Source organism: Agelaius phoeniceus, chromosome 10 (genome assembly GCF_051311805.1).
Source record: "Agelaius phoeniceus isolate bAgePho1 chromosome 10, bAgePho1.hap1, whole genome shotgun sequence".
Lineage (NCBI taxonomy): Eukaryota > Metazoa > Chordata > Aves > Passeriformes > Icteridae > Agelaius > Agelaius phoeniceus.
In genome coordinates this window covers 18,502,769-18,525,141 of record NC_135274.1, presented here as the reverse complement: position 1 = coordinate 18,525,141, position 22,373 = coordinate 18,502,769, and the positions used below count along the sequence as shown (strand labels likewise).

General features: G+C 46.9%; 1 protein-coding gene across 1 annotated transcript; it reads right to left on the bottom strand.

Moving 5' to 3' along the window:
- Positions 1-1,107: 1,107 nt before the first annotated feature.
- On the bottom strand, positions 1,108-19,168 carry EIF2B5 (eukaryotic translation initiation factor 2B subunit epsilon). Its single transcript, XM_054639181.2, has 16 exons — positions 18,967-19,168; positions 17,773-17,897; positions 17,221-17,406; positions 16,954-17,131; positions 15,696-15,776; positions 14,943-15,020; positions 14,550-14,862; positions 13,862-14,007; positions 13,434-13,569; positions 12,875-12,976; positions 12,123-12,230; positions 11,148-11,238; positions 10,254-10,377; positions 5,493-5,618; positions 3,889-3,999; positions 1,108-2,829 (listed from the first exon to the last, which is right to left on the bottom strand). Exons 1-16 carry the CDS (start codon positions 19,117-19,119, stop codon positions 2,764-2,766), a joined length of 2,124 nt encoding a protein of 707 aa, XP_054495156.1. The 5' UTR covers positions 19,120-19,168; the 3' UTR covers positions 1,108-2,763.
- Positions 19,169-22,373: the final 3,205 nt, after the last annotated feature.

Genomic DNA, 22,373 nt, shown 5'->3' with positions numbered 1-22,373 from the left:
CCATCCATCCCTCCCTCCCTCCCTGTCAGATGGGAAGGCAGACAAATTGATTATTAAAGCCTTAGGAAAATAAAGTACTTAACTGCTTACATTGCTCAGAGATGGGCAGCCATGATTCCACATTCAAGATTGCTCTCAAAGGCATTTCCAGTCTTCCAAACAAAAAACCATCTTGACTGAAGCAACAACAAAGCATCAAGCCCACCCTACACTTCAGCAATAGAATAAATGCTCCTTTAAAAAGTACAACACGTATCAGTACATAAGGATGCTGCACCATGCCAGAACTCCACCTTGGAGAGTATCAAGTGTTCTAATTTGTTTTCTTTTTGCTGCTCTATTCTTGGCATCTGTAAAACTACCCCACCACACACACCACCAACGCCTGAAGGATGTGGGCATGGAGCAACATTCTCCCCTTGGATTTTAACTCCCAGGTAAAAAGTAGCTCATACCACAAAGTTGGAGCAAAGGAGGAAGGAATGTGGAAAAAACAAAAGTGGAATTGTTACTTGGCAGAAATAATCAAGAACTTCTCGCAAAACTGAGCCATTTACAGCACTACATGTTAAATTTATTCTTAAGCCAATCTTTACCCTGTAAAGGGAAAAAAAAATATTTGAGATGTCCAAGGAGATTTTAAAATTACTAAGTCTTGCAGCTGGTTTGTAAATGGTTTTTCTGTAGCTGCCTCTGCCAGTTCCCTGCCTCTGCCAGTTCTTATTTCCCAGCATCAGGAGGACACAATGCATGACGTATCAGCCAACATTCCTATCAATTCCCATAATGATAACAGATTTCTTTGAATTTAAGGTTCATCTTTGCAATATAATTCTGTACAAAACCAAACCTCACCCACTTCAGGATTCCAAGTTCAGAAGTTTTAATGAATTGTTCTCTAGTTCCAAACAGGGCTCATGTGTTACCATCAAACACTTTCACTAATTCAATGCTGTGATTCAATGTGCTGATTTCCTACCTGGATATTGTGTGCTTAAAATCTGAGGAAAAAGCAGTGATGAGTTATTTAACTTACACATGAAGCCCTGCTCAGGCATGTAAAGCTGGAGACATAAAATTTCAAGTCAAAAAAAGCAAACAAGCTGGTAACACCAGGATAGTTTTTATTTGCTCCCTGAATTAAATATTGGCAGATACAGAAAATTCAGATACCGACTATTTCCCCAACATTTACAAGACTGAGTTTGCAATGTCAGAAAACAAGGACATTTATGCACAATCCTGGCAACTGATAGTGTGAGTGCACAAGATGGCCCTGCCTGAACATCAGCTTTTTAGAGGCAATATCCCTGGTCTCCAGCATCCAATGCTGTCCCCTCACTGACAATTGTGGCACCACGGAACGGCCAAGTAAATATCCTGAGTGGGCAGCTCCAGTGCATTTCCCCCTGCAAAGGATTTATTCCTGCTCCTCCTGAAGGGGCAGAGGCTAGGTCAGCACATCCAACAAATAAGCCACCTATGAACACAAGCTGATGGTTGCAGTACCCTTCTCACTCTGTTGAGAGCAGGGGAGAATGCAGCACAGTGACACTTCCAAGTAAGCTGCTCTTAACGGCCTTGCTGCTGCCACACATTGTCTGAGCCAGAGGCACACTCACTCCCTGCTGCCTGCCGAGCTGCTCTGCAGCTGCAGAGCCTCACAGTGGGTCTGCAGCACTTTCCCTGCTGTCTGAGGGAAGTTTCAAATAAATAAACGGCCATGAAGTAAGCAAGCTTATATAACTGAAATCATGTGGATATACAGACTGTGTGCTGCTGAAGGAAATACCACTCGCTCCTTTTCACACTGGAGCAGAACTTAGTAACTTGCATTCTCCTCAAAGCAACTGGTGCAGTCAATGCCCCCAGGGCAGAATACAAGTGTAGTTGGTGCAGCAGGAGGAGCCAGGCACCTCTGCTCCCTTTTCATAAAAAAAAAAAAAAAAAAGAAACAGACATTTCTCTAAACCATGTCTGCTAAGCTGGGGGCACAGAAGAACGATCACATGCAGGATATGGTGATCCGTACAGCCATCAACCAACCCCGTGGGGAAGCTGAGCACACACCACCCCCAGTTCTACAGCACAGGAAACACATGGTTTTACCAACTCCACTGTGCAATTTGTGTTAGATCCTAGCATGGCAGATGGCAAGAGATTTTCCCTTTTGGAAAGATCACAGAAGTGCCTTCTAGGCTGCAAAATGCCTTGGGCGTCCTCAGACAGCTGCATCTTCTTTAGGCACAAGAACTCCTGAATTCTAGTCCTGCACTCCAGATCCTAATCCACGTGCTCTTACTCACCAACCTTGCCGTGTCTCTTCAGCAGGAGTCCCCTTAGCTCCAGAAGCAACAATGACTCCAAATACCTCAGCTGTATGACCATCTTTCCACAACCCTGATGGTTAGATCTACAGGGGCATCGTATACATTTGCATCTACTCTCTCCCTTTGTATTAGTAACAAGGACCTCCCAAAGATAGCTTATAGTACATCATATCCAGGCTCCAGAGGGATTTTAGGTATCACCACCTCCTGCTTTTCCCTTATAGTTTTTTACTGGGTTGCAACATAAGGTGCAAATGAGGGAGGGAGGGAGGGAAGTGGCAAAGTTGGGAACACACAACTGAATTAATGATGGGATTGTCAGTCACTTGGATGTCAGGCCCCACATCTATACACCATGCACTGGCATTGATCTTGCCCTGCCCACTTGGCCCAGAAAGGCAGTGAGAGCCTCTTCTCATGCTGAGCCATCATGTCAGTCTTGGTCGCCGTCAGACGACTCCTCCTCTGCCTCCTCCAGCCACTGGATAAACTTCTGGAGCTGCAGAGAGAATGAAACGTAATTGGGTAACAACTGACGCCAAGGAGATGCTGGAAATGCTCAACAAATACACTGTGTGAGTGAGCATCACTACCATGCACAAGAAAGTGTTTCCAGGAGAAACAGAAATGGAGGCAGTTTGAGGGAGCGAGAGACAATTAGGTGAAAAACAACTGGGATGCCACAGACAAATGCAGACTGATTAGGCTCCTAAAGGAGATTCCTCCAGTCAGACAATCCCTCCAACACTCAGCAAAAAGACAAAAGCTTGAGAGGTTTTCAGAGCTTCAGGGCAAAGAGATGGCAGCTGCACCTTAGCTGACATGTTAGGAAAACTCTGCTGGGAAAAAAACTTGTCCCTCAGAAACTGCTATTAAAAAGGCAGTTTGTTTTACGTTTTAACTGGGCTTGAACAAGCAGCTGAAAGCACTGCTGACCTACACTAATAGCTGACTTTGCAAAGGTCTTGAACAAAGTTGTTCTTTAGATGGCTTTTTTCCTTCTACTTCTCTTCCAGATCCAGGGAGGAGGACTGGAACAGGGCTCAGCCAAACTGCAGCACAAAGTTCTGCCTGATGGAGGAGGGAAGTTTATATGCTCCTTGCAACAGAAGCCAAATGAAACTACTCAGTACAGCAAATGCTTAGAAATATATGTGAAGGGACTGCTGAGCCAGGAATGAAAGCTTCAAAGGAATTGCATGGGGCCAGCACACAGGGCATTGGCCTAAAGCCCATTTCAAATGGGTGTTGGCTTAGAGAAACCGTGCTGCTACTCCAGAAAGTGCTGGCCTCGTGCTAGAGACAGCCCACTAGAAACAATCCTCATACTACCTCCATTCCTTATCCAAACAGGATGATTATGGCAGAATGCACAGAAACTGTTCTGGAGAACAAATCTGTGTTGCTTAGTGTTCAGTGGTTTCTTGGCCTACCATGTGATGGCAGCTGCTCCACAGGAGGTGACAGTGACACCAAACTTTACTTGAAGTTTCTTTCAGCAGCTGTTGTCTGTCTCTCTCCCCCCAGCCCAGCCTCTCCCAACACCTTTGGGACTCACCCGTTGGTTTTTACGAAGCTGCTTTCCTTTGTCAGACGTGTCCCGCAAAGAGAACCAATTGAGAATTACATCTTCTTCCAAAATTTCCAGCTGGTAAAATGTCATCAACACCTGCATCAATTAGAAAAGAGCAACAGGCTCTCTATAAACTCTTTTGGGACTAGCTCACGTCCAAGTACAAAGTTTGCACGTAATCTGTGTCTCTCAGCTCCGTCTTCACCAGAAGGCACTCAGTCTGCTTCATTTTCCTTCTACTGTTAAAAATAACCATGATTCTTCTACCAAGCCTTATGTTCCTGACAGATGCTGTGACACATAATGAGTCGAAGTTCAAGCCCCATCAGCTTCAGCTCTGAGGATGCTGGGTATGACTGAGAGCAGTGGGCAATGAGGGGTCACAAAGGACATCAGTTCAAGACACAAGATCTCTTTTTAAAGCCACCCGAACACCATCCCCAAAGCAGACCCAACAAGCAACTGATGCTGGCTCACATTAAACAGTGACACATGCAGAGGAGCATGAACCTGTCCAGCTGTGCCCCTCCTTCTGCCAGCTCTCTCTCTGCAGTGCCTTATGGCAGGTGTCAAAGCAATTGGTCATTGCTCAGCTCAAGCCCCTGCCCTGTGAGTGAGGGGGAGAGGCCATCAGGCTTTCTCAGGGTGCCTTTGTGCTCAGGCAGAGCAGGCACTTTGCATCGGCCTCCTTGCAGCAGAGCGCTAACAAAGCTGGCTGCCAACTGCAAATATAAAGTGTCACTTCAATTCACAGCCTCTAGGGAAACCCAGGCCCCTAGAACAATGGACACATGCCAAACAATTGCTGTAATTCAAGGACATTTTGGCTCACCAAACTGAAGGCTTTTGGCTCCAGTCCTAAGTGCTTTGCCATCAGCCAGAAGCACTGGTAGAAGTTAGGATTACTCTTTCTTGAGGAATCAAGAGTTAAGCAGGCTCTAGGAGAGCTTTTCCAAAACAGAGAGGGGCTTCCTGAGTTGCTGCTAAAGAAGCCTTGTAATCCAAGTCAAATGTTCTCCATATGATAAGGCAGACAGAATGTAGGGACAAAATATTTGTGAAGGATAGTGAGGAGGAATATATGAAAATTCTCAGACGCAGGGAGACAGATAATAAGCCACATGACAGCTTTCCTTTACTCCCTATTTCATAACTAGCTCAGCCTGAATAAAATTCCACTTTTATTCCCAGCTTTTGTGTTTTGCACTCCAAAGTAGGATAAACCATTTAGCAGTGAGATCTCAGGGACCATGGAGAGATAAATGAAAGGAAGCTCTTCCTAGAGCGTGTCTCTGCCCTCGCCTCTTCCAGTGTCACACAACAAGGGCATCTATGTTGGAAGCTGCAAAATAATAGCTCCCCACAGGCTGCAGGCTGGTAATTAATACTCACCCTCAGCTGTGCTCCCTCAGAGGCACAGGCAGACACAGAACTATTTTTTTTTTAAGAATTTGTTTTAAATGGATTTTCTACATACCCTCTCCACCGCGACTCCAAAATTCTCTCCCTTAAAGCAGAGAGGTGATGATGTAAATAGGATGCATTCCACTGTGAATCTAGCAAAAATAGATTTGGGAGAGGATACTCACTTTAGCTATCGATGTGCAGAGACTGTCATGTTCCAAGAAGAATTCCTCAATGGCACATAAAGCATTCAAGTGATCTGATGCTCGTTTTATGTAGTTCTTAAACAATGGGGTCCAATTCTTCAACAGCTGCAGGGAGAAAACACAGAAGAGCTCCTGAGCTGAGATGGATGGGTGCACTCAGCCCTGTGTCTCAGCTGTGTTACACCAAGAAGTGACCCAGGGAAGCATTTTATGAAACTATTCAGCTAACTACTTCAGGTATTTGACCCTCTCTGTCCATGAAACAGCTAATATTGAGTCTCATATGTGAGAAGAGAACCTGGTTTTACTAAGCTTTCAGAATATCTATTAGCTTTCTTATTTTTGCCTCTCTGGATGGAATACCAGATCATCACAATGAATGTGTTCAACGGAGTCTGGCATTCAAACAAAATCTCTTCACTGCAGACTGATAAGGAGAGATACCTACATGCTACTCACAGCCTCCCCCCACAGAGCAGCTGACATTTCAGTGGAATTTTCCTTCAAAGCAGAAGGACAAATAAGGAAACATAGAAAAAGATAATGCCAGGTTAATCACCAGCTGAATAGAAGTGAACAGTGAAAAACAACCACCCCTAAAACAGGAATGTGTCAGAGCAGCCCCTAAGTGCAAATCACACATTTGCTGTGTGCCCAGAGGCTTGTTTGGATCCTGAAGCCTGCTGCAGGGAATGAGTGGGAAGAATGAAGGAGAAGAAGTTGTTACACTATTAGCTGTTCTCTCTTCCAGGTCTTATTTTTCTTGAAACTTTAAGTTTAATGATTTTAGTGCTGCCTCTTCAAACAATATTTCTGAGTCCCCCACAGCTCTTTCCCTTGTACGTATCTGGGAAATATGCAGCAGGGAGCTCTGCAAAGCAGCACAGACTGACCTGAATCTGGGATAGGAGGTAATACTTAGATCTCCATCCATAAAATTTTTAAAAGGTATCAGAACTTGGATAAGATGCAAAAATTCTTCATTGGCCACATCATGACCTGACCATCCTACAAAAGCATTGCAGGAAATTAAATCAGAGTTCCACATCTTTTTAAATGGAGTAATTCAACAGCAGGTGATCCTGAAACTAAACCCCTGGCATGCCTGCACAGATACACAGGTCTGCTGTGCCTTCAGCAGTGTCTCCTTACAGAACACATCTGGTCTGTTTTGAAGGGAAACTGGCAATTCACAGAGGCTCAGGGTGTGATGAAGAAGCTTTGACTCGCCTAAATTTGGGGTTAATCAGCATTTTACTGTCCAGGATAACTGTTAAAGGCAGCAGACCTGAGAGAGGGAGAGCTCCAGAACACACAGCAGAGCTACAACCCAGGCTATGGAGATAGTCCAGGCTGGTGTGGACTACCAAAGACAGCTCAGCTAGGAAACAGTGCTCATCTACTCTGTAGTGCTGCACTCCATCACCTCTTCAGACACATCTGCTATGCAACCCTGCTGGAATTTGCATGCCTCAAGCAGAAACAAAGAAGGGGATTAGTCCAAGCAAACTCATCTGTACAGGGGTACACTGACTGGTTTAAGGAAAAACAGTAACAGCACAGAATGATCCTGATCATCATGGTATGACAATAAAACAACTGAGGGTTCTGTGGCATATTTACAAGAGGTACTTTAGCAAAATGCTTAATGCTATACACTCTTCCCTCCTCTACGACCATCTTCCCATTCTTATTACTACTGGATAAGAAAGTTATCCTACTGTAAAGTTTATTCCAGGCTAAGAAACACTTTGTAATACCTTTCTATTAACACCTTTAAATCATAAGCAGGCACAAACCTAACCAGAAGCTATTGAGTTTCTGAAAGCAGGTTATTTATACAGAAAACACTCACAACCCCAGGACTCAATTCAGTGTGCCTGCTGCTGGAAAAGGGAAAGAAGAAAAAATATACCATGTCAAGTTGAGAACATGCACTGCCCTGTAACTGGTGCTAGTGGGGGTAGTTAGACCACAACAGCATCTGGGCTGATCACCATAAATGGCTTCAGTGACAGCAGAAATCCATTTGGTCTCCAAATAAGCAATCCCATGGTGTGTTCATATGCACTCCATTACAGAATCCCAGTTCTGGGAAAGGTCTATAGTTCTAGGAAAGGTCTATTTCTGCACCTTCTCTGCTTTACAACTTGCACAAGAGCTGAACGAGACGTCTGACACACATCAAACTGGATACCTCTATTTGTCAAGCCTCCATGTTTCATCTGAAAAAAATACCCACGGGCATATCCTTTACCAGACGCCTGTTTCCTCAAATTGCTGCAACACTTCAGAGCTTCATGCTCAGGGGCCAGCACTTCAGACCACATAGTGTGGTTTCAAGTCAAACCATACATCACAACTATGGCATTCCCACAATTTCCCCTCCTGAGCTGCCTGGGACTGTTCTACCATAGGTTTTATATAAGCAACCCATCTTATTTCAGCATCTCTTGGTCAGAGTTGAGCTACAAAGAGAGTGAGAAACATAAAACAGGTCTGTAAGGTTCGGTGGGCTCCCAATACCCATCACTCTCAGAATGCAGGTAGCCCCATCTCACACAAAATAACACTTTTCCATAACTACTCCATCATGAGCAGCTCTCAGCCCAAACCTGCTATTGCCTGAGGCAGTTTTAGCTGCAAACTTCAGCAACAACTACTTTCATTATGTACTAACCTATACCAAGCCTGTGCTTGGGATTTGCAGAGTGTAAATAAGAATTAGTAAATTAATGGAGTGCACTTTTTATAACCAGGGAATTGCAAGCTGCAGAGAAGCCACTGTTCCAGATGCTGTACAACTGCCTGAAAATTGATCTTTGCAGAGCACTGCTGGTAAATACACAAAGCTGCTGCCTCAGAAGAACAGTGATGTGTGTTTAATAAGCCTTTGAAGGGTGGGTCACTACATCTATTAGAGGTATATCTCTTCTCAAATATTGGGTTATTATAACAGTGACAAACACCATGAGTGCAAGTGAACACACCTGTACCTCACCAGGACACTGTGCTCCTGCTGAATGCAGTGCAGAAAGCCAGCACAGTAATCCTGAACACAGTGAAAGATTCTCTAAGAAACTTCCAGGTTGTTCTTTACAAGGAACTGGCTGCCATGATGGTCAATTGGTTTGACACCTGGCTTTCTTTGATACATCTAAGGGGAATTTTTATTTCATAAATGAACACAATTCCCTGCCTAGACAAATGCCACCTGCCCATGACATGACACATGGCCACTCTAAATGTCACATTTTGATTATTACTAAAGCATTAGCTTTCCTTTGATGAAAAAGATATGGACAAAGTTACCCAGAGAAACTCTTTAGCTACTACCATTGTCTTTAGCTTCTAGGGGTTTGGGGCAATTGCACAAAACTTCATGCATTTATATGCTTCATCCCAGACTAGAACATCTTCTGACTGGATGCTGCAGTGAAATTCTCCTTTCCCACTCATGCTATAGTTAAGAGCCTAATCTGGGAGACCAAGAGATGCCATATCCCAGCTGGAATTAAAAAAAACCCCTATCCTATATAGCTACCAATTCCACACAAGCTGTTGTCTAGATGTACTGCTTTCCACTCAGAATCTAACACCTGCTCCAACATTTTCTTCGGTCCTCCTCCTTCAATTCTATTTTCTAGGACAGGATATGCTATTCAAGAAAACAGTCCGGAAAAATGAACAAAGCAAGCAGAATTTAAACAGAGTGAGCAGCAAAATCTCACTAAGCCATCTGAAGAATAGATCAGTTTACATGGATGTTTTCTGCAGAAGGCATCTCCACATGTCCAAGAGGTGAATTAAGTAGCATGCTTACACCTACACAAAGGAGAATTAGTTTTCCACCCTTTCCCATCAATTGAAAGCACATACTTCCTCAGAGAAAGGATTATGAGGAAGTCTAGTGTTCCTCTCAATCTCCTAAAAAAAAACCACCCCAGTAGTCCTAAAAAAATGAAGTAGTCTGTCCCAAACATGTGTCAGACCTATTCATTCTGAAAGAGCATTTTCAGAATCTGTACTTTGCAAAGTCAAATACATAAATGGACTGTAACAAGGAGACAAAGATACTACAATGACTTCAGCTTGGGTGAACAAAACCATTAAGAGAAGACTGCTTGCTTTTTAAAACAGATCCTACCCTATTTTGTCTGCCATAAGGCAGGAGATTAAAATTGGTACACCCAACTATACAACCCATGTCCCTAGCAACAAAGCAGAACTTTATCTTTGCACAAAGACAACAATATCGTGCCTTGGCATTTGGCTGGAAAAAAAAATTGGCACCAATTATGGTATGCAGTAAAATAAGACCTTGGAAAAGATCCCATTGGGAGAGGAGTGCTCCCCATTGCCCCAGGGACAGGACTTGAGATGGATTGGAACTGGGTTGCTGGAATTCAAGCCTGTAAAGACATCTCTAACAGACCTCCTCTTTTCTCTTTTACAAATTATGCACTTCTACTGTGTCACATAGGCAACAGAAACAACCACAGGTACTGAAGTAGAGCTGCCACACCTACAGTCTCAGCTGAGCTCTGTCAAACAGGAACAACAGTTTCAGTTCATTTTTATTTCTATAGAAGACAAAGAGGCTCATGAACTCAAGGAGTTCAAGTGGCTCCAGGCTTAAACAAAAGGGATTTCTCAGGCAGGAACTACCTAGGGCACACAGAAAGACTGTTACACATGAGGAGACAAGCCCAAAGAAGAGTAAAATGGAGCAGGACTCACAGGAAGTAACGCTGAGAAATAGTTCTGGGAGTCCAGGTTTGCATCCAGCTGCTGCAGTGGGAACTCCAGGATCACTTTACTGAGCACCTGCATCATCTCCTTCAGGCTAATGTTATATGCATACCTAAAATGAAAAAGGCAACATTTCAACATTTCACACTGTCTGATCTCTGCAGACTGTGGCTATTCACAGAGATAGAGTAGAAAATCTGATTTTCATATTCTTATTTGTTTATTTGGTTTTCCAAATATTCAGATAATAAAATCACTTTGTATTGCATCAGACTCTGCATAAGGCCATAAGTCCTGAAAATCTGTTATCACAATTGGAAAAAGCTGCTGCAGGGACAGCACCCTCACAGAGTGCTGTAGGAATGCTCTTGCACAAAAGAAAGCACACAGGTTTGGATTTGAGAAACACTAGATAAAAGGCACTCTGATTATGTGTTGTAGACTTGTTGCTGTAAAAATCCTGTGCACAAGTCACACCACAGCACAGCCCCAGCTGCAGGCAGCTGGCTGAATGCTGCAATGCCCAGAGCAACAGACCCTGCATGAACTTCCAGAGAGTCGTGCCAAGAACTGGCCTTTTCTCTTCAGTCCACAGTTATTCAGCAGCAATTCAATCTCCTGTTACAGAGAGGGGGCAGGAAAAGCCTAACCACCAAGGATGCTAGAGGTGCAGCTGGTGCTCTCCATCAACTCCTGCTGTCATTCAGTCATGATGTCTAAGCTGCATTTCTCATGCTCCATACTGATAAAATGTCTAACAATGGGAATTCATGTGGTTTCTCCTCTTCTTTTGACATGCCTGCTGTCAATCCCAACTGTTCAGCCTAAGGGACAATATCCCTAAGGACACCCCAAGGATCCCTAAGGACATCCCCAACTCACTTGAGGGAGTTGATTTCCAGGACCAGGTTGTCACAGGAAATGTTTTCTTCTTCACCCCTTTGTAACGTACCCAGAACCTCATTCTGGAAAACTAATGAAAGAAAGGACAGGCAGTTAGACACGAGGGAAAAGCACAGATTCTCCAAACTGCTCATTACTGAAGGAATGATGCCCTTCACAAAAAAGGCATTCTGACACAGATGTTTATTTGTTCTCTGTACACTGACACAAACCCACAGCAACTATACTTATAAATAGTGGGATATAATTCAAACAAAGGAAACCACCTACTACATGTGACTGATCTATCTACAGAAACCAGTACAAAGCTATTTACCTCTGCAGCCTTTTAGAGCAGAATTTCTATTATACTTTCACAATCCAGCTCTTCCTACTCAGACAAACCTCATCTTCCCATAACTGAAAGTATTAATTCAAATCTAAAATTTATTGGTTTAATTTCCTTTGAGGCGATATTCCAACATGAGAGAGTTTTTGGGTTTTTCCAATTTGGCCTGAACCTCTTTCAAATCCAGGTAAGCTTAACACAACAAAACAGAAAACCAAAACATCTCTGCCTAAAGAGGAAACTCCTACAAGGACATTTATTTCTCCAGAATGATTACAGTACTAAGCTGTCCATACAGAGAAACTCTAGTGGACCTTCCCATAGTCTCTAAAATTAGGCAATGACACTGCCATTTAAAGAGACAACTCAGGGATGTTCTTTCATGAAGGTCCAGTGATGAGGAAGATGGAGACTCTTTGCTAGTTTCAAATCCTTGACTGCCTTGGGTTAACCCAGCAGTGATACAGGGAATATTAAAGAACTCTGTAGAAAATGCAGGAAGTGAGATCAGGAAACAACATATCACAGAGGTGCACAAATTTTCCAATACATCCAGAGAATGCAGCTCGAACCTCACACACTGCAGTATCTACAAAATCACTGTACTTCTTCAGAGCCCATCTCACCTTTGATGTCATCCAGCTGAGGGGAAGCTGCCCGACTGTCTGGCTCCTCAGAGCCCATGCTCAGGTCACTGTCAGATTCACTCTCTTCCTCTGACTGCATAGCTGGGCCTGAGGAAGGACAAGATGCAGCATTCAGCACTCAAAAGCTGCAACTATCATATGCCACGAGGAACCAGGTGTCCCAGGGACTTCCCAACCAAGTCAGCAACTATCTGTCCTTGCAAGGAAGCTTCTATTTACAGGTCCAGATGATTAGATTTGCTGCAGAGGGAACACTACAGCTGGCATAAGGATAATGGGATTTTTTGGGAGTCTGTAGGCAGACAACAAAGGACACGGACAGAAGCAACTGCATTTTGTGCAAACTGCTGAGTCACAATGGAGCAATGTCAGCAGACACTGCCACTGGCAGGAAGAAAGCCAGCAGCACCTGGAATAGCCAAAGCATATTCCCATCAGAGGGAGGGGCTGGTGTCCCATAGTGCAGCATTCCCAGCACAGACAGCTCTGTGTGTTAGTGCAAAGCAAATATCTAAAAAACACCTTCCACAGAGCACAGGTAGAGAGAATCTGGTCCATGACCTGCTTTTAACTCTCTCCTTCCCTGCACACATAGCTGGTATCTGGAGCCAGTCTGCTTCACAAAGCCCAGGTCTTCCTCTAGACATAATCACCAGCATCCCACTTGGCTGTTTTCCCCAACACACACCTGTCTGCTCAGCCCCAGGTGACCACACTAAACTTTTCCTCACCCCATAGGCTTTGCCTCTGCTCTTCTTCATCCTCCTCATTCTTGTCATCTGCTTTCCAGAGATAGCCTCTGCCCTCTGAGCCTACATCCTTTTTATTGTAACCTGAAAAAGAATCAGCAATCAGAGTGTGGATGTAGCAGATCTGCTTACAGGCAAATCTGAAATAGACTGTATAACCTGCATGTTACTGCCCCTACAGAACCTTCATCAAGAGAGAGCTGGGATTCCTGCAGATGCACATGGATTTCAGCTTTCATTTCCTCACATGCCTTGACAAGTGACTTACTCCTTCTTACAGCAGCAACATTTGGCAGACCATGTTTAGATCCCTTGACAAACCCACACTGTAGCAACAGTACTTCACAAGGACAAAGCCCTTGGACTCAGCTGAGTATCCTTGCTTGCCCTGATGAAAACCCATAGGTTCCAGGTTGAATGCAGCTCTAAGCTCCACCCTGGCACTGCAGTGTCTGGAATGGTGCTGGTAAAGACCCCAAAAGATCATGGAGGACAAAACCTTCTGCATAGCTTTAGTGCATGGAGACAGAGACTCTCATACCTTTCAGTTTCACTTTGCTCTCCTTGTTCACACCAGAATCATCACTGAACTGGTCATCGTCCTCTTCCTCCTCATCTGGGGGGTGCAGAGAGATCACTGTGCCCTCAGAGAGAGTGATGCCAGGACCTACTACTACCTGAAAATATGTGAAACACATCTTAATGACAAACACTGTGACTGCCCCCTTGTACCTCCACCAGCAGCTGCAGACAAGCTGTTGCTAATATGTGTAACTGAAGACACCAGCACTGCCACTTTCCATATTATACTGCCCCAGCCAAGCAGAGGGAAGAAAAGGGTGGGAGCAGTAGCACAGTCTCCACCTCTGCAAAAAGGCTTGGGGCAGCCCTGTGTTCTGGAATAGTACAGTATAAGATAAGTAACCTGCCAGGAGAGGCAGAAAGCAGAACAGACATAAACCAGCTCACCTGAGAAGAGAGGACACAGCGGGGCTTTAGCTTTACTTTCTCCTTCACTTCAGCCTCATCACAGATAACAGAATGGTGGATCTCCACGTTATCTGCTATGTGCACTCGGTCCCACAGAACAGCTCCATCCAAAGTCACTTTATCACCTGTTACACACCACCAAGTACAAATATGTTGAGGAAGGCTGTCTGGTGCTCTCTGACACTGCTGAGTCTTACTGGCTTACTTAAGCCTTACGTCTTACTGACTCACAGTCCCCTTGATGCATGATGGATGCTAGATGACAGGGGAAGAAACAGCTCATGAAAATGGGGACAGATGTCTCTCATTTGCAGGATGGTGGTGGTTGATAACTCTAGATCAGTAAAAGTCATGCATTCTCTGCTGCTGAAACAACTAATTTTCATGAAGTACTTTCCACCTTCATTATGGTACTCTGAAAACTTTCATCTATCTTCTCTGCTGGAAAACCAAGCTTTTCTCTTTTCTCCCCATTAGCAATCAATCACTACCCACCTATCATCCTCTCTCAGTGCAAAATTTAAAAACTGAATTCCAGCAAATGTGTGCCCTGGCCTGGCACAGCTGGCACATCCCCCACTCCTGCACTCACCTATCCTACAGTGAATTCCAGCAAAGGTGTGCCCTGGCCTGGCATGGCTGGCACATTCCCCATTCCTGCACTCACCTATCCTACAGTTCTGCCCAATAACACTGTTGGTGATGGAGCAGTTGCTGCCAATGACTGTTCCCTGCCCGATGAGCACATTCTCCTCCAGCACGCTGCCGTGGCCGAGGCTCACATCCACCCCTCGGTAAATGTTGTGTTTAGAGTGGGTGTAACTCTGGTTCTTGTCATCAGTGAAGTTCATCTCTGGAGTGAGAGGATAAACCCAGCGCCGGATGATGTCAGAGCACACAGCTTCGTACATCAGCAGGTTGCATATATGAGCACCATACTCTTCTGTTGTTACATGCATATGGATCTGGTTCCCCAGGACCTGGCAGACAGGCAGAGGCACATCAGAGGGTTCTCTAAAGCAAAGTAACAGGACCTCCCTTGTAACAACCCTCTCCTTACCTCCTCATTCACCAACAGGCCACGCACAAAGTCATCCCGTGTCTGGTAGTCGAAGTTGTCTGTGAACAGTTCAGCCACCTGCCAGGAATAAAGAACATGGAAATACTATAGTTAGAGCCAAGTTATAAAATATAGGAAAGTGATGGTCTTGCCTTGAATAAAGCTCTGACTCCTTCTGCTAGGAATATTGACCCTCCCATCTCCTCCCCCTACTACTCCTCCAGAATCCATGAACAGATTCTGATTTTCAAAAGGGGCAAGACACTGCTTTAGCATTTCCAAGCAATTTTCCCACCCTACTTTGTAGTTTCACCCCCAAAGGAAGGCTGCAGACAAATTTTATCAGATCTGTTAGCAAGCCTTAGCGGAAATAACCCTGAATGTTACCCTAACATGGTACCAGCTTAAAAGTACTGACACTGCTCCACAGCACAGCCACCACCTCTGCTCCACAGATGTTATTACACCCAAAGTGAAATAACTTATTTCCTGAAATAGTTCCATTCTGTGCCAAACCAGCCAGTCTCTGGATGCATCCACCATGTAGCTCTGCCTGGGCTTGAGCAGTGGATGCCAGAAACAGACTGAGCCCCCATGTGCTCCACACAGCAGCACCACATGGTCACCCAGGCCGTCAGCTCAGCCAGTTCTGTTTCCCAAACCTGGTACTCAGGCCACACACACCCTGCACACCAGCAGTACCAAGGGATCAGTGCAGACTGAATTTTGGACCCTTGGAAGGGCAGAGCTCACCTGTGGAGAGCAGATGCTGATATGACAATCCAGCAAGTCATGGCGCACCTCGACATTCTCAATAGAGTTCTGGAACAGACTCTGAAAGAAGAAAAAATTCAGGTGACCTGAGTGCCTCATGGCCCCAAAACCCTTCTATAAGGCAGGGGCACTACTAAGCTACACACCAGTTTAAAATTATTAAACTAGATGAAGCTCTGAGGATCAGAGAAATCTACAATCTACACTAGACCCAATCTCAGCAGGCACACACTGGTCATACAAAGAGCTGAGGGTCAGCCAGCAGAGACTGCCCCTGCCCCTACACAGTGCAGGTCTCCCAGAAACAGCTTGTACTTCCAACAATCAGTTTTGATGAGGTTCCTTACCTCTGGGAGCTACAACTGTACAAAAAACCGCTGATAAATCCAAATACAATTTTTACAGCTGGGGGTCAGTTTTGTATTGTTGCATTTTGTTTCTTTTGGTTTTTCCTTTTTTGTTTCCTATGGTGGTCTGTACTTCCATTTGAAGACATGAAATAACCTCCTGATTACTGATTTGGGGATGAAAATATTATACAATCACAGCCTTAGTTATGAGTTGAAGAAAGAAACTGGTTCATCTATCTCATGGAGAAAGTGCCTTCACAGACATTTACAGAGCATTTACTACATTATTACGTGAACAAACAGGTAAAAGGACTTGTAACTCCACCCCATGTCAGGTTCAACAACACTTCAAAAAGGAAAGGGCTGTTAAACACTGGAATGGACTGCCCAGGGAGGTGCTGGTGTCCCACCCTTGGAGGTGTTCAAGAAACTGGACGTGCCATGATCTAGTTGATAAGGTGGTGATCAAAGGTTGGACTCTGATCTCAGAGCTCTTTTCCAACCTAAATCATTTGGTAAAAATGGTCTATGTATGGTAGTGGTATATGCACCCCGAATTGGGAGCCCCTGCGGTATCACAAATCATCTCCCTCCCTTGTTTTACATCATGGAAAGGAAATAAAGGACAAAACCTCAACTCTGAGAAATCATCTGCCTCATGCTCAAACTGGAATGAGGCACAAACATGCCTGTCCCAGCATGATTTCACCAAGCCTCAAATAAAGATCAAGGGAGAAAAAGGCCATTTACCCCAAGTTACTTCCTATCATCTGCTCCTCCAAGAGGAGCAGCTAGGACAGCTCGCCAGCCCTCACTCAGGGAGGATCTCCCTGGGTGGGCTGCTTCACTACCACAGCCCTTTTCCACCTGCCAGGCTCCAGACGCACCATAGGAAAGCGGAATCGTTTCAGCCCCTGCGTTCTCTGGTAGTGAAGGACACGGTTTGTGGCACTGTCCATAGCAATAACAATGTCATCCTCCTTGCACCTGGCATGGTGGCCAGGCGAGGACTCCTTGAATATCATCGTCATCACGGACACATTCTTTTCCATCTTACGACGCAACCTGAAAAAGGAGGGCAGAACTATGAGAAGACTCCTCAGAGAGCTACAGACTGCAACACGCCAGGCAAGATTCACTCTTCCAGCACCTACTTGTGCTCTTCCAGGGCTTTGGATATATTGAAGTTGGACACCACGTCACCAGTGACCAGGATGAAGTCGGAACGAACGAGGGACTTGGCATCCACGTCACGCAGCACGTCCCCAAGGGAGCGGTACAGGTCTGAGGTGACAAAGCGCACCTTGTTGGGAGACGTGTGCCGGCACCACTTGGATTTTCTGGAAGAAGGAAAAAAAAACATCAGGAAGGCATAAAGAGGCTGTTCCCACAGACACACTAGGACACAGCGTCCCAGTGCGTGCCACACCTATAAGGGAGTGCTGTGACAGTGAGCCTGCTATTGCCAGGCTCAGGTACACTCAGAAGGGGAACTGAGGAGCAGTCCCACAACACTCAACCCTTCTAACACTGCACAACCACCCTCCTACACAGCAGGGATGGTCCTTTCTGAGATATGCTGGGAGTTCACTTGCTGAAAGGGCGTCTCTTACAGTTTTCATATGAATCAGTGAGACCTCTGAGGCTTGTTGGAGGGCAGACAAATATGTTCCATGATAAAACTGAAAAGAAGATGAGATTCTTACTGCAAATGGTCTTTTATCTCAGCTGACTTCCAACAGCAGAAAACAAAGGTTTCTTCCACTCCTGTTGCTGTTAGGAACTCCAAGGTATAATCAATCATGGCCACATTTGCCATAGGTAAAAGAGCCTGAAAAAAAACCAAAACACCATAGAGATAGTTGAACAAATACTCAGTACCCCAACATCAGTAACAGCCCCTTCCAGCTTGGGGATATAATGTCATCAATAGTACCAGAAACATAACACAAGTAACTGCCCCACCAGGTTTTATAAAAATCTTTTGGAGTTGATCTAAACAGTAAGAGCTAATTTGTGATCTTCTAGGGGCAGATCCTCAGTTCAGAAAGGAAGGCATAAAAAAGTAAAATTATCACTGAAAATTGTTCAAGAAGACTCAGATAAATGACAGAGACTGGAAAAGTGCTGATTCCCTGACTCAGGCTTTAACTGCTTCAAGAAAAACCTGTCAGACATGAATGATGAAGCCATAGTAATATGAGTGTCCAGAATTAAACAAGGGGTATAAAACCCCAACCTAAAGTGAAGTGAGTACTCTCTTGAGATTCAAGTCACACTTAGTCACTGAGTCACACCTGAGTGATGGCATACCATTCCTTAATTCATTTTTGGTGCTGTTTCATTTCAGGCCTGAGTGCGCGTGTATAATTACAAGCACCACCAACACTTAATCAGCAAACGAGGTGAGATAATTATTTAGACCTAAAGTCTCCAAAAGCCTTTTATGTTCTTTTAACACACAGCCTTTTGAGATGGATAGTTAAAGTACTACCCCCATCCATTTTTCTGGCCATATTCTTTCACGCATTACAGCTGGCAAGGGCCAAGATTTCGTTTCTTTCCTTTATCAGAAACAAGCCTGTCCAAACCCACTGCCGGTCCTGCGCCAGCCGCAGACGAGGAGCCGATAGCGCAGCGCCCCACGCCATATGGAAAAGCGGAGAGCCCAACACGGCAGCGATCGATCCTCGCCGCCTCTCCAGCGGGGGACACGACTCCCGCGGCCGACAACGGCCGGAGCGCAGGAGGGAGGGAGAAGCCTCGCCCCCTCCCGACCCAGCCCAGCCTCTCTCCAGACCCCTGCGCGCCCCGGCCTCCCGGGGACAGTGCACACCGGACAGGCGGCCCCGGAGGCACCGGCGCGGCGCAGGCAGCAGCACCCAGAGGGGATTTCTCACCCGCGGCCGGTCCTTGGAGATCGGGAAAAAGCGGCGGTTGAAGCTGTCGGCGACCAGCACGGCCTGGAGCGGCGGCGGCGGCTCCTCCTGCGGGTCGGGGCCGCGGGCGGACCCCCCGCCCGCCCCGCGCCGCGCGGTACCGCGGGCCGCCATCGCCGCACGCGGCCGCCGCTGCTTCCGCTTCCGCTCGCGACGGGAGCGGCAACGGGCGCCCGGCGGGGACACAACAGCGCGGGGCGGCGCGTCCCGGCGGGAGCGGGGCGGGAACGGGGCGGGAGCGGGGCGAGAGCTGCTCGCTGCCTCCCCATCATCTCCTTCCTCCCGGCATCACCTCCGTGGCGAAGATTCGGCGTGGCACGGCCTGAGGAGCGGGGAGAGGCGTTTCATCGCCATCCCCCGAGTAGGGAGCGCAGGTAGAGCAGCGCAACTCCCCGCCATGGCCGGACACGGTTGGGACCCGGCCTGGGGGAGGCCTGAATGTCCCCACAGACACCCCCAGGTGGCCTCGGGGTGTGTGTAGTACTTTGATGTGACCCTGGTGGTGTCTGGTTTTGGGAACAATGAAGTTTTCTGATACACTTCCTAGCGGCGACGTGCTGCGTTCCCAGACGCTCCTCCTGTAAAGGACACCCTTGATGTGAGGCAGCCCGTCAGCGCAGGTTACACCTGCCATCAAAGCTGTCCCCAAGACCCACAGCCCCTGAGGGACCCCCCCCGGAGCCCGCTCAGAGACCCTTCCACAGTGGGTGGGAGGAAAAGAAACGTGGTTTCTGAGGGTGAGGGTGGCATTTTTCTTCCCCTCGGCTCGGTGAAGCAGCTAGGATGCTGCAGTGCTGGTGTCTGGCTGTCCCCCTGCTCGGACACAGGGATCCCAATCCCCTCCAGCCATTCCTGCCTCAGCCCAGGCTCCATCTAGCACATCTCTGATTGTGCTTCAGTACTATCCTCGTCCTCGGAAGGGGATGGGCCATGTACAGCCCTCAGCACAGAAAACCTGCCCTCAGCTGGGCCCTCTGCTGCCTTTCCCTGCCGCCGCTCCCAGGGCTGCAGGACTTGCCTGGCACAGTTCACGCAGCACCGTCACCTGCTCATTTGTCACCGAGGAAAAGCTGTGTGGTAACCCCACATTCAAAACCAGGAAAACAGGCTGAAAGACCTCCCTAGGGAGCTCCTAACTGGATGGCAGCAGAAGGGCTATGGAGAGCCCTGAGCCTGGCAGCAGGACAGCCCTTTCCAGTGCTGGCTGCTGCAGGACCTGGTGCTCGCTGCCTTGCCCCGTTGTCACATTTCTGCCCCTCTCCACATGGGACAGGCAGTCACAGCCCCTGCTCTGTCACCTTACCAGCCTCTCTTGCTGCCCCCACAAATTGGCCCACTGTCACACCCTGCTCTGGTCCTTGCTGCTGTCATCTGCTACTGGGTGACAAGCCAAAGACACAAAGAGTCTCAAATTCAATTGTGGTCTGAAGGTGGGGCATTTGCAGCCCCACCTCTGTGGCAGGGCCTCTCCCAAGGGCGGAAGGTGGCACGTGCTTATCAGCCCAAGGCACACGGTATGGCCAGAAGGAAGGAAATTAAGGGAGGCACCACTTAACCACAGACCTAGAGCAATAACTGCTCTCAAAACTGCCCCAATATCATGGGCAGTGCTGTACAGCCCCCATGGCACTGCTGAGAGGTCTTCAGTAAAGGGAAGAAAGCTGTAACAGGCAACATGCGGTATTCCTCCCCACCAACTGAATTGCAGGCTCAGGACTGATGTAGAAAACAAAGTCTCCTCTGTCTCCTCAAGGACTCTGCAGCATTGGGTATTCCCTGAAATTTCCCTGAGCAGTTAAAATGTTCAGGCATCACTTAGGTGGTGCCATCTGTGCCCAGTGACTTGTGACTGAGCCCTTGCTGTGCCGCAACTTGCGGCGGAGTCGCTTGACCTTAGCTAGTGGTCTGGAAAAAAGCAGCAAGGATGAACACAGCAAGAAAATAGAAATGAGCTGCCCGTGGGAAGTAAATAATCCTCATCCTTTTCAAAAAAAGGTATCTCCATACCCTTGGGAATTCTGTTGTCCTGGCAGAGGAACTAACCCCAGAACAAAAGCTCCCAGATGGTTTCAGTCCAGGGGTTACAGCCTGAGGAGTGATCCAAGAGGTGGATTTGTCATTGCCTGAGGGCAGGACAGCATCTTAATTCCTGCCTGTGTGGCACTAAGTGCATAAACAGCACCAGAAATCAGGTCTGATCCAGCCTGCACAGCCACTGCGTGTGTTGGGACCGGGCACAGAGAGGTTGACAGGGGAATCAGCAGATTATCTGGCTAATTACATCCTGTTCTCTCCAAATGAGGCGACTTTCCAAGACGTTGCCCTGGTAAATTGGCAAGAACAGGGGAAGACAAATCAAGGTAATTGCTAATGAACTAAACTCAAAATCAGCTTGATAAATATTCCTCAGGCTTTGCAGACACATTTTCCTTTGGTCTCACCCGTAGCTTGCAGGCCAGCAGCACCAAGGCCAAACATTTTCTGAAAGCAATGTAATAGGGGAGCTTTTAAAACTGAATTTACCTCATGAAAATTGAAATGAGATGGAACTGGGTTTGACTGGAGGTCTGTCAATCCCAGTATCCAACAGTGGCTGGGCAGGGTGGTGGGATGACACAGAGACTATGGGACTTTTCCTTGCTGCCTCATCCTTGGATATCCCAGTACAGAGCACACACCCTGGACAGGGCAGCATACACAAACTCTGGGAATGATGAGCCTGGTGGGGATGCTCTGCTTTCTGGGACATCTTTCTGGTCTCTGTTCCTGCATTTTATACTCTTTTCCCTTTTCATTTATTCTCTCTGAGCATTTGGTTCTTTCTTGACTTTTCCCTCTGCAGACACAATGGCCCATGAAGCATCTCCAAGCCTTGGCAGGTAGCTCTGGGTCTGGTCCTATCTTAGACAGCTTTGGGGCCCCACAGGGGCTGAGTGGAATCAGGGGGTCCCCAGAGTGGTGAGACTTGCAATGAGGAGGATCACAGGAAATCTGCATGGAAGAACCATGTACCTAACACGAGGCTCATTTCCCCTCACATGTCCTGCCTGGTGGCCAGCAGCTCTGATGCCCTTAGAGCATCCTTCTGTGCCTTCAGCAGAGCTGTGAGGCTTCTGTCATTTCAGCTCCAGGTCAGAGATGCAATTAGTGCCTAAACTCATCTCTTCTTGGCCCACTGCATGCTGGCAGGGAGCCTGGCTGGGTTGGGGCTATTCCCACACACTGGCAGAGGTGACAGGTGCAGGCCATGAACCCTGGCACACAGAACCCTGGGCACGCAGGGCAGTGTCCTGGACTTACCCAGGACAGCTGACACTCACTTGGCAGGTCTAAAGAGGGGTCTGCCTGCCCCAAGCACCCTTGGAGGA

Bases quoted from the DNA above. Each gene is read 5' to 3' on its own strand.
- EIF2B5 (XM_054639181.2), bottom strand. From the start codon at position 19,119: ATGGCGGCCCGCGGTACCGCGCGGCGCGGGGCGGGCGGGGGGTCCGCC. The intron at 14,863-14,942 runs GTAAGGAGAGGG...CCTGTCTGCCAG, and splicing joins GCCTGTTGGTGAATGAGGAG to GTCCTGGGGAACCAGATCCA. The intron at 14,008-14,549 runs GTGAGTGCAGGA...GGTGTGTAACAG, and splicing joins TGGGCAGAACTGTAGGATAG to GTGATAAAGTGACTTTGGAT.